General features: G+C 42.4%; 1 protein-coding gene across 4 annotated transcripts in view; it reads right to left on the reverse strand.

Annotated features, from left to right (window-relative positions):
• Positions 1–4,692: 4,692 nt before the first annotated feature.
• FLI1 (Fli-1 proto-oncogene, ETS transcription factor) overlaps positions 4,693–12,727 on the reverse strand; it is a 94,913-nt gene continuing 86,878 nt past the window's right edge. For 2 of the 4 annotated variants that reach the window (XM_026071734.1, XM_026071735.1), the window contains 4 exons: positions 11,104–11,169; positions 9,734–9,796; positions 8,369–8,416; positions 4,693–7,281 (listed from right to left, as the gene is read on the reverse strand). In XM_026071734.1, coding sequence (XP_025927519.1) covers positions 6,752–7,281; positions 8,369–8,416; positions 9,734–9,796; positions 11,104–11,169 — 707 coding nt within the window. In that variant the 3' untranslated portion in view covers positions 4,693–6,751. The remainder of the gene's footprint in view (positions 7,282–8,368; positions 8,417–9,733; positions 9,797–11,103; positions 11,170–12,727) is intronic. The other 2 variants (XM_026071736.1, XM_026071737.1) reach the window with 1 other exon arrangement.

Here is a 12,727-nt window from a genome sequence, read left to right on the forward strand (position 1 = left end):
CCCCCAAGCTGCAGGAGCTAGAGCTCTGCAGAAAGCCTCGAACATTTTGCAGTAGCGTTCACCCTGAGCAGAAACGCCCCCGATTTTTAGCTTATCCCTGGGTACGCTGAATCCCAGCCAAACCACGCTCCTTCATAGCGCTTGCAGCCCGCCCTGCCTTACCGGGCACATCTGCGCTGCCACCTGCTCAGAGCCCCGTCCTGCCCCACAGCCTGGGGGACACCCCCTCCCAGCAGCCCAGGCCCCATGACAGCCAAGCACTTGTAGCCAYGAGGGTTGCAGAAAGCCCAAGGGCGAGGCTGAGGTTATTTCAAATACCAGCTACCAAGAGTCACAGCCCAACCTCCTCCAGCAGCCATATAAAGACACTTTGAAAACAGACCTTGCGCTCCACAAGGGCTGAAGATGCTGTTCTTTCCCACACACGGCCTGCGCAGCAGCGGCCAAGGCAGGCCTGCAGCAGGCAAGGCTTCTCTGGCTTGCACACAGGGCTCTACAGCAGTGGGGAAGGTAAAGCAGATCCAGCATCAGGCTTTACAGCTCCAGGAGACAAAGTTAACAAAAAGCCAAAGCAAATAACTTTGCAGCAGTTCCTGGAAAGGGAGAAGCAACTTCTTGTGCTCAAATAGCTGTGCATCAAACCACCAGAGCCCCTGTACTTCTCTGCCTTTAGCAAATATAACTTAAAACACAGTTCTTCACCCATTTCTGCCTGCTTCCCAGCCACATAGATAATAGGCAGCTAGACCCACTCATACTATCTAGCCCCACTGAGAAGAAACCTTGCTGCCTGCTTGGTGCAGGTATTTATACTGGCTGAAGTGGCTGCTCAGCTGCAAACACACCTGGCCATCATCAACACACCTGCTTGCAGCACATCTTGCTAAGGGTGTTCAAATGCAGCTCATGCCCCAGGACTGGTAAAAGAGGAGTACCAGTCCAGTGAGAGATGTTACTGGGGCAGGAAAGATAGCCTCAGCGCCCCTACACCCTTACTTTTTTTCCTTTTTAGTGGATTTAACCTTGGGGTCGGTTTGCTAGCCTTGGTGACTGAAGAGCTGAATTTGTCTATGTGGCAGGTGTAAAAAGAAAGCAAACGGTGTTAGCATCTCCTCTCACCTGAAATGGGAAATATGGAACATGTAGCTCTCACTTCTTGCTATCCCTATTGTAGGAGATAGGCATGATCTAAAACCTCATTGAGGGTATGGGGGCTCAGGGATCTTGGGATCCAACTCTAATTCTTTCCATTAGGTCTCTGTATGACCTCAAGCAAGGATTTCTAATGCTTTTCTATTATGATAGAAAACTCTGAGCTTTTCTTGCAAGCATTTCTACTTCTACAGATGAAAATTATAATACACAAGTTTTCTGTATGACCTTAGGCAAGGATTTCTACCTCTTTTCTAACATGATAGAAAAGTCTGAGCTTTGCTTCCAAAGGTTTCTACTTTTACAGATGAAAATCATAACACATAGGTTAAGTTATGCTAGGTATTGTGCGAACATATACAAATAGGGTCTCTGAAGCAAATTTATAAACTACAGTCTGTGCCTCTAGACTACAGCTATAATTAACACCAAATGGAGCAACAGTCGGTGTGATGTGGGGGATCTGCTCTGCTTGGAAGCAGGCTGCATTTGAACAAACTAATTTCACAGAGGTCATTAAAAATACTATATCAGTATAACAAAGCAGCTTGTAAAAACAAATCTATTGTAATAAAATGAAGCTAGTTCCTTTACCTAGAATTTACAGACCAATAACTCTTTGCTTCTGACAGTAGGGGTAGGAAATAGCAGCTAGGCTCATCGGTGCTTCTGATATAAAGGTTCAGGCATAGTCATTTACTGTCATTGTGAGCACTAAAAATGCATGCAAAATATTATAAGTTCAGCTTCACATCAAATGTTTGCACCAATAGAAGTTTCATGGCAAATATCCTACCTACTTAACGTCTCATCAGGGCTGGAATAGTCTGAGACACTTGCTGGGCAGTAATATGATAAATACTCCCTTCTCTTTATTAGCAGGAAGATGTCAGAATGGGCAAATCTCTCTCCACTGAAATAGTATTAAATGCATGTTAGAAATCCACAACTGTTTGGAAATTCAACATCAGGACTGAAATGTATAATTGTTGGGTATATAAAATCAGTGAGCAAGTCTCCCGAGAGCTGACGGTTCCAGGTGCTTCTGAGGAAAGCTTGCCACTCATGTATGTGCAGGATGGCTTCTGTGGGCCTTTCTTTTTGGTCACAGCTTGCAGTCTGCTTATGTCCTGGCATATAAGGATTATAGATGGGAGTAATCTTAGATGCTTGACATAAGAACGACTTGACATCTCCTAGCATTAGGCATCTAACAAGTGCTTAAGCTAGGAGCTCCATCCTCTAGACTCTAAGGAGTGATTTAGTGGCTTCTGCAAAGTGTAACTGAAAGCAAAAATCTCTTAGGTGCTAAATGTGATGCCTGTAATTAAGTAGTTAGAGTACCTCCTGTTCTCCCTTTCCACGTTCCTCTGATATGTAGACACAGAGACAAGTACATCTCAAAGGGAAAAATGTCAAAAAGATCGCAGCTGAAGGAGCTTGAGTTTCAAGTCTGTAAAGCTATGGCTGTTTCTATTTTATAAGCTGCAGTATCTATGTATAGAAGGTGAAATAAAAAGCTAATTCCAGATTTGCATATTTAAGCGGGATCCTTTGCAATGTTTGAACTTGGAACAGAACACAAATCCTGGGTGAACAGTAGATCTCCAGAAATGAATAGCCAAATTCTCATTGATTTCAGTGAGAACAGGGTTTCCCTGGTGAGGTTTGAGTTCTAAACTTCCACACAGAGCAAAAGATTTTCTGCTGTCCCTGTTGACTCACAGCTCACAATCATGTGATCCCAACCATCTGTTTTATAAACTTTGTGATATAAGCCTAAAATACTTGAATTCAGTCTGCCTTGCCCTCCTGGGAAAAGCAAAAAGTAGCATTAGTACTGTCAAATTCCTTGTTTATTTTCTCTCAGCTTGTCCCAGAAACTTGTGTTTGGGAGGGAGAAGATGTCGCCATTAACATCCCTAGAGCTTTCACCATTGCAAAGTCAGCGTGATAGCTAGGGGGAGAAATGGGCTGCTCCAATCTGTGTGTTATCACTTGTTCTTTATCCAAGGAATTTAAATTAAGATCTTATGAAAATGCTAAAAGGTGCCTGGAAGGCATCTCACCAGTCTGAGGCTGTCTGGCACACTGGTATAAAGTCTCCTTGCTCCAAGTTAGATTCCGTGGGAATGCAGCCTGCAGTGGGTGGCCAGCTCCATCTAAAGCTAAATCCTAGCAGCGATTAAAATCAGCAAGCACTGTGAAGAAGGAGTTCAAAGGAGACTGAAAGGACCTGAGCTGAGGATGCTGCCGATCACCTTCCATCTTCAAGCCAGGGTCCTTTAAGATCTTTCAAGCTGGACAGCCAGAAACAGATGCTTCTCAAATCGTTGGTTGTTTTCAAAAGTGTGTTTTCACCAAGGATCCTTCTGGCCAAACTTTGCTGTCAAAAACATCTTTGCACTCTGACAATCTTTGGTTCTGCCTTGAGACATTTTTGTGCAAACTCAGTCTTCAAATTTTCCTTCAGATTTGCCTATTGCTGGCAGCTGGGCAGGCACATTGTATTAAAAGCAAGTACTCGATATCTCTATTGATGAGGCATAGCCAGAATGAATCCAGATCACACTAAAGTGAAAAACAATATATAGAGATAAGCAACAAAACACTCACTCTTATGACTAAATTGAGCAGCTACGGTTGAATACACAAAGGGAACAGATCTGCGGTGGTTGAATGTATTATTGAAGGTAGCTGCTTTTCAGAGCAAAGGCTTGCTAATCAAGCCTATGACCGCTATTGTACTAGAAACTTAGCAACAAAAGGTTGTGTGTGGAGGAAGGAAATGGTGTACTTGTGCAGTTATGCATTTCTAAAGGTTTATCAAATCTGCAGAAAGATCAAGCTATCTCTCAGGACCACCGTGTGTCTGCAAAAATACAGGAAGTGCCTTTGCCTGACCTTTATACACAATCAGAAGATTCCCTGGCAGGGCTTGTTTGTGCAGCCTCTTACTTGTCTCAGGAATGCTTTGGAGCACTGGCCTTCCCTGGGCTTTGGGGATAGGTGAGAAACATGAGCAGACAGGCAGCCTGGTACTATATGTCGCATTGCATATGCATCCTGTCACTGACTTGCTGAGGACCCTAAAGAGTGAAAAATCAGAGAGATGTTGGTTAGCTCAGCTGCGGCTGAGGGAGGCTGCGTGTGCTGGCACTCGGCACGGGGCCGTCCCTAGTGCCGGAGCGCCGGGCAAGGATCTGCCTCCAGCTCGGCCACTGTCCCTGTGCAAGACGCTTCACCTCCCCGAGGTTCAGCTACTCTATCACTTCTTTTTCTCTCTCTCTCCACATGGACAATAGATGGGTTTCCGATTTAGACATTTCAGTTAAGTACCTAAATAGGCCTGATAAACGCAGGCTCCAGCGACATAAGTTTCCTGCAATAAGAGGTTGATATTATTTTATAGTGATGATGATGGTCACTGCTACTACTGTGGAGATTCTCTGTTTTCCTTTTAGCTAAATTTAATTTAGATGCAAAGTTCATGTTTTATCTGCAAGTATGAGAGGGGAGGGAGAGAGTGGGACAATATGATGCCTCAGAGAAGAAAACCACCATTTATTTTGTCACATTTTTTTACATCATTCTCCTTATACAACAGTTTAATTGTAACACTTAACACATTTTTTTAAAAAACACCAAGGTTACTTGCAAAATTATATATACTTTAATATCCAAAAAGTACATTGCATATATATAGTAGCAAAAGCCCCATTTCCATGGGTAATTTCTTTATACTTCTTAAACTTTGCGATTATTGCAGTAATGTTACTTATAAACATCCCAAAAGCACTAAGACCTAAACTGATTAGCTTGATCTTATTTTTCCTTTTTGTTAAATAATGGCATCAGTGCTTCTGTTTAAAGTTATGAGCAGACTATAATGTTCTGGTTTTAGGCTCTCGTCCTGCAATCGGATGCACACAGACCAAATCTTGCACCCACACAGAGTCCCAGAGGTTGTGTCTAGACTAGACRTTTGTGATCCTGTTAATCGGTTGCCAGCTAATACAAGTTAGCTAATAGATTGTACATGTAAGTCTAATCCCCCCCCCCCCAGTAGACATCTGTTCTAAAACGCAAATGCTTGTGGTTTACCCTTCTGTTTATGGCACCAAACTGCCATTTGCGGATCATCAAATTAACATCTGCAAAATTAGATGGCTGAATACTTTAAAATGTTTAAAATTTAAGTGAAAACCCTCAGCAAAAGTTTTCAGAAGATGTGTGAGAAGTATTTGAGAATTTCTTTAAGTGGACAAGATATTTCCAAAGTTTAAGATTTGATGAAAAATAATCATAAAATATTGAAAAAGTTGCTTCAAATGTTGATGCATGTTTTCAATCAGCTTTAATACAAACATGTTAGCTAAATGAAGTTAATTTGCAGACAATTTTGATAGGCTAATACAAGAGAAATCTCTACTCTAGACAAACCCAGGGAAGCCTGGAAGGTTTCTGGCTAGTTTGGGGGTCAGTTAGGGATCCAATTGCAGCACTGAGGCTATCTCCAACAGATACATTACTCATGTCTTTTTTTTTTAATTTTTTTTTAGTAAAAAGTACAAAGCTACAGCCCAAATGTACAGATTGAAAAGATGTACAAATTACATTAAAAAACAAAAACAACCCACAAACAACTGAGCTGATAGTAGAAAAACAAACCTGCATTTGTGACCGAGGTCAACTCGTTTTATTTAATCTTTCTTTTAATACTGTGAGATATAGGGAAAAATAACTCTGCATAACTTATACAGTAATTTGCCTTCTGATTTGTTGACCCTTTGGATGACGGTCTGACAAACGCACAGCGTTCGCGAATCGGTAGCATTTAGCGATCCCTAAGACTCTGGCAGAGCTCAAGGGCCTGCTGTCATTTATTTTACTTTACTTTTGCTTTCAAGAAATGTCTGTGCTTGACATTAGGTTACTTTATTTTGTTCTGGTCTCTGATGTTTCTGGAGTTAATACACAGTCTAATGAAGTTGTACAGTCTAGAAAAGTTCCTTCAATGCCCTTTACTTCTTAAAATATACATGTACATATATATATATATATGAATATATATATATTTAATTTCCAGTTGGGTGAAACCCCTCATTTGCCTTAAAGCTAAGATTCCAGTTGCGGTCCCCTGCAGCCCAAGGTCCTCCTGACTTAATGGTCAAATTGCCTACCCTCTCCAAAGCGAGAAAAAAACCCACGTAGTCATCTTTTCCTACGACCCACAGTTGGATCTATGTCTTCTAAAAAGCCTTTGAATTCTTAAAAATTTCTGTGATCAAAATGCTAATCATCATTCCAAGTTGTGGTGAACAATCTTCATAGTCAATTCCTACAGAGGACATAAGCATTAAAACCCAAAGAAAATGCAGAGTACTGGCCCAAAGAAGCATCCATCTCTCAGTTCAAGACACAAGAGGCAAAGTTACAAAAGTAAAAGGTTTGATCCAGGAATAACCAATATCCAGTTTTAACTGTCCCCCAGAAAGGCCACAATTATCCATTAAGGGTCCCAGAAAAAAAAAAAAAATCCCAGAAGTAAAGAAAGTGTCCAACCAGACTGATAAAGGCCACTTGAAGATAAAAGCATCTAGTAATAGCTGCCCAAGTGTGGTGATACGTGGGCGTTGGGATGGCGAGGGACATTGGGGTTTGGATAAATGCTTCCAGTAGGGGAGGTCCAATAAGGTGAGGCTGCTCCAAAGAAACTGGATGATGTGACAGGCATAGAGGAAGGGTGCGGGGGTACAAAGTTCACTTTCTGCTGATGGGCATGGTAGGAAGGCATGTAGGTGATATCTGATGGATACTTGTACATTGAAGATTCAGTGGGATGAGGCTGAAGAGCCTGGGCAATGCCATGAAAGTCAAATTTGTAGGCATACCTTTTGCCATGCACTTTGGTCATAATGTTCTTATCATAGTAGTATCGGAGGGCTCGGCTCAGCTTGTCATAATTCATGTTGGGCTTGCTTTTGCGTTCTCCCCAGCGCCGTGCCACTTCATCAGGGTCCGTCATCTTGAATTCCCCATTGGTCCCTTCCCACGTGATACAGCTAGCATTGGAACTGTCCGACAGCAACTCGAGGAGGAACTGCCACAGCTGGATCTGCCCGCTCCCTGCAAGGAGCAAGCCAAAAAGGAAAGGAAATGACATTGTGTTTCCTGCTTAAAAGCAAAGACAAAGGCAGGAAACAGAAGGACTATCTCGATCTTTACTGGGAACTACTCCTTCAAGCCTTCGCAACTCTTACGTAGGAATGGATAAACTATTCCCAGCAAACAAGTTAGTCAACCCTTTGTTCTGTTTATGAGTTTGAGGTCAGATTAGATTTCATAATGGTCGCCTTTGGCCTTAAAAATCGTTGGGCTATTCATAAACAGACGTTTTCCGAGCATACTGTTCTCCAAAATTTTTCACTGAATGGTTGACATAGTATATTTTAACTCTTGATTGCTTACTGTTTGCCATGGATATTGTCTTGGATACCTACAGTTTCCTTTCCAGTTGATCTGAGTTACATAAGATTATTTCTTCCCCAGACTAGGTGACTCCTAGTTTTATTCCGTGTGTTTATACTAACAGCAAAGATAAAGAACCTTATGAGGATGCTTCCTCACAAGCATTCAATCCCATTCCAGCATAAGCAGATAGATTTGCCATCAATATCATTACAAAGTGCCTGCAGTTGTCATCCTCTAATGATGTAGTCCAGCTTTTTGAATATCCATCACTGCTCCTGATCAGTATACTAGTTTGTTTAGTTCAAGTAAGATTTATTCAAAGTCTTTTCCACAAAAGTCAGGGACAGTCATTCTGCTGTGACTTTCAGAGAGGTTTTGTGCCCTCCCTTGTGTTAATCCTTAGCAGATATTGGAGAACTAACCTACACTGCAAATCTGAGAGACGTGAATTCAAGTTCTGTATAAGGCTGTCGTTAGGGAATGCTAGTTTTGGGTAAATGCCTTCAGGAAGGTGATTTTGTTCAGGTAAAGATGATGTTGCACCACTTTCCTCACTTTACTGTAAGGATTTTTTTGAAAGCAGTTGTGAGACCACAACTACTAAAATCAATGGCCCTGACAGCTTACCCAAATAGGAGAGGACAACAGCTACTCATCCAGTACCATCTGGAGTGGTAGATAACAAGAAAGCTAACTCCTCTGATAACAGAGGAGTGCCTTCAAAATGGTGGTCTGAACTCACCTGGATTGGCGAGACGGCTACTAGTGGGCCCCAGGATTTGATAGGGATCTAAAATAATCATAAAAGAACAAAAGCTATTTTAACAAATGTTTTATCGAAAAAGAAACAAAACTTCATTATTATTTATTCTAAAAACCTAAAAAAATGTCACTTTCTTTCTTTACTTGTACAGCCTCTTTTTCTAGCATTAGAGGTCTGGAGCAGTCCTGGTGTGTTCCTTATTTCTTTTTAAGTAAACAACCACCAATTATTTATGGAATCCAGAATGGCACAGTGGTTCTGGCACTGGTTTCAGAGCAGCCCATTTTCAAAGATCACAATCTCTTTTGGACATACCCTACACATTTTGTGTGACAACAAGAATGTTCAGTTGCATGAAAAAAAACATGTGTGAGAGTATAGCAGTAACAAATCGGAAGCAAATATATTCCTCCTAATAAAAAGAGCTCAACAGCAGATGGGATTTTCAAATTCACTTGTTAACAATTCAGTTTGGTATCCACTAAGGTCAATGAAATGCTTGCCCAGCTCTCCCTCATTGAAGCAAACAGAGCATCAGACAAATGAGGGTAACAGGAGTTTTATCACTGGCTCCAATGAGGCTGAGTGTTTCTTGAAAACCCCACAATGCATTTACTAGGAGTGAATTCCTTCTCTTTTTGTGGGGCCTCTGCAGCCCTAATCTCTACCCTTCTATTTGCTTCTCTCTGTTTTTGGTGATTTGGATCTATAGCATTTGCTCGTGGATTGAATTGATGCCAAAAGAACCAACTCCCTAAAAAAGGAAAAAAAAAAAGATAGAAAGCAGCTGTGCAAAGCAGGGAAGGTGGTATTTAGCTTTTCAAAAGCCCCTTGGCAAACTAGCAGGAAACATGACTGCTTGCTGTCCAGCAGGGTTTGCTTTTCTTATTTGGACTGCTTTGACGCTGGGGAAGCCCTATCGATTCTGTTTGGAGATACTTCCATTGAACACTGTTGCAACAGAGGTTTGGAGGTAACGAGCAGACACGCCACCACGGCAGCAAGAACAACTCCGTGCCCCGAACTGCGTCAAGATCTCTTACACTGCATGTTGTGAGGCTTCAAAGGAGATGCTAAAGCAACTGATGCGAGGCACTGCGTGCAACTCAGCTGAAACAAGGATGTTTCTTTTGAATGGGGAAGGACAATGGGGTAAAACAGAAACGGTTTGGAACAACTGCTGTCACCACTTGGTCATATTTGACTCATTATTCTGAGACTTCCCTGTATGGCTCTGCCGTTTGTCCTATGCTCATGATTTTTGCTGTTTGACATGTTTACTCTCCCAGTCTAGTACAAATATAATTACTTAGCAAATGCAGTGGGGACACAACCAACAGTTACCTGGTTGGGGCCGTTGCTGTTCTGTTGTCTTATTCACATTTTGCGTCCCTGCAACAGGAGGGCCTGTAAAAACAGGGAAAGATTTTATATGTACAGGAACAGAAGAGAAGGAATGAACAGAGAACAATATACATACAACACAAACCAAACAGGAATAATACAGAGATTGGGATAGGAAATGTTTTCTCATCCTAAAAGCTGATATTTTTGAGATTTCACTGGATAATTATTAAAAATCTCATTATAATGTGAAAAAGTATGCAGTCTAGGCAAAGAAAAATATTACGTAGATGTTTTATTCATTTTCCATCTTTTGTTATAACATAATGTACATCCTAATTTACATCCATGTTTTTGTATAAATTTTGACCTTCTTCCATGTTGGAACGTTTTTCAGTATCTTTTAGAAATGGGAAAAAAAATTTAATCAACCCTTTTATGCAAAAACTTGTTTTTATCAAATCAAACATTTAACTGAAAATACCATGGCCATTTCTATAAATCAGGTCAATGTTGACATCTGCTCCTCCTAGTCATATAATTCCTGATAGCAGAAAACTGGAACTCAAGGAATAGTCTTCACATTCAGAGTGCACATAGTTCAAAAAGCTGCAAAGCGAATGAAATATAATCTGACCGCCAGGTTCTGCCACATTTATTCAAACCCTGTAGTATCTGGCTGAGAGTCAAATGTGCCCATCTTGCCCTGCTGTACAGGGATATGCCCCAGCAGTGGAAGTAGGGGAGAGTATGGCCTGATACCAGCTGCTTATGTTAACTAAATACAATCCCTAGGGGCAGGGAACTGATATTTCTAAGGAGAAGTCAGCCCATGACCCAGAGTGTGTTGTGAACTCAGGGACACAATAATAAAACAAAAAAACTGTTGCATGACTAGGGGCTCTTTCATGTGATAATCTCAAAGTGACTTAGTTATTAAGGGCCTGCTAGACTTCATATGTAGGATCTTACTTTCTCAAAAGTAGTAAGAAACCCACAGAATCTGCCCACGCTGTCTATATCTGTCCCCTAAAAAATTACACCTCAATACAGGCTGGTGGATAACATGGAGTCGACCTTTGTATGGAGTATCCAGTCCTGGCCCCTTAATCAAATCCTGGAAGTGGTAGTGGTTTGTTCCATTGTAACAATTGCTATCATCTTCAATACGTGATTCAGTTGTAAAAGGATTTGTGTAGATTTTTTTTTTTCTTTTCGTAATATAATTCTCTCTCTTTTATCTTACTGACTGTCCCCAAGTCTTCCACCATTCTGGTGCTCATAACACAAGCCAGCCAAGCCCATCTTCTCCCATGGTCTCATTTTGATCTTTTATTACAGAATTTGTGATTCCCGTTGGGACAACTTACTTTTGGTGAGGCCAGAATTCATATTACTGCCCCATCCTGTTCTCCTGACTGCATCATAGGAGGGATCTAATGACAAAAGAGAACAGGCACAGAGGGGTTGAAATCAACTCTTCCCAGACAAACTTGCAAGAATCTAGCTTTGTTTCTTGGTCCCCCCAGCTTGGTATTATACATATACCAGTGTTTTTCCTCTCCCGTATGTCCTATGCTCCCTCGGCCTTCTTACAAAGGCAAGGCCCTGTTGAACATGCTGCAAACACAGTGGTTTGGGACTTGTTTCCAGCATGACCCWAATCACACACCTTTGTGGCTAGGCTGGGCTCCCTCAGGCTTTCCTCCTGCTAGAGGTGACCTTGCTAGCCAGGAGCCCTTGCAGCAAGGGCCCGTGGGCGTTTTGGGCAGAGTCTGGCACTTCTAGATCAGTGAAAAACCAGTTATTAGTCAATGGAGCTGAGAGCACAACTCATCTTGCCCCAAAGCAGCCCCTGTGCGCAAGGCCCTCCCGGCCGCGCCGCCGGGCAGGGGCGGCAGGCGGGCCACTGCCCGCGGCCGCAGAGCTCCCCGCAGAAAGCTCCACGGGCACTTGCGCATTCCTCCGGCTCTGGGAAAGCCACTTCAGCTTTGAAATTACAGCCTTTCAGTCATCGGCACAGAAAGGAAAACAGAGGGGAGGGGAGGGAAAGAGAGGGAGAGAAAGAGGAGGAGGGAAGAGAGGGGAAAGGGGAAAAAAGAGCTCATTTAATGCGCCTGTTTTTATTTTTATTTTACTTTTTATTTGTGTATATATACTTTTTTTTTTTTACTAGAAACCACAAACCCCGCTGCAAATAGATCAGACTGAAAAACAAACCGCTACGGTTTCAGCCTGGTACAAAGAGCGCGCGGGGCCATCTCCGCAGAGGGAAGGGGGGCTGCGGCGGCCGCCCCGGGCACGCCGGCCCCGGAAGGGAACCGGTCCCCGCTCCCGTTGCYGGCCCTGGGAGCCGAGCCGGACGCTGGCTCGCAGCCTAGCACTGCCGGGGAACGCTGTGCCCAAGCTCAGGCCTCAGCAGTTGCCATCGCTGTAAATAAGCAAAGCTGTTATTTGCCTGAGTGGCATTTTTCCTTGCTGGGAACCCGTCGTGCAAACGCTGCCGCACCCGAGCGCGCCCAGGGCTTGCGCTGCTGCTGGCTGAGATCAGCACCGAACGGACGAGGCCTCAAGTAACCGCTGGCTTTTCCCATGTCCCCTTTGCAGCCAGTCTCTGACTTTCATTTCTCCCCTGGGACGTCTTTCAGAAGTATTACAACTAGAGCTATTAGGGAAATGTTTTGGGAAGTATTTTAAGGAAAAAAAACAAAAACAAAACAGAGTTCTGAATTGAGAGAGAAAGATGAAACCTCAGAGATTTCCACAGATCAAGAAGCTGATGTACATTCTGGGCTATCTCAATCAAAAATAGTTTTACCATTATGTAATTTTAAAGCAAAATGTCGTTTACATGGTGATCCTTTGTTAAAAGTAAAGATAGCAATTAATTTTCCAACAGAAAAACTCTTTTCAGATTGAGGGGGAAAAAATCCTTTCTAAAAAGTAGCAGGATTAACTTTGATAATTTTCAGTTTTCTCTGATTTTTTTTTTTT

Source organism: Apteryx rowi, unplaced genomic scaffold (genome assembly GCF_003343035.1).
Source record: "Apteryx rowi isolate R43461 unplaced genomic scaffold, aptRow1 scaffold_33, whole genome shotgun sequence".
NCBI lineage: Eukaryota > Metazoa > Chordata > Aves > Apterygiformes > Apterygidae > Apteryx > Apteryx rowi.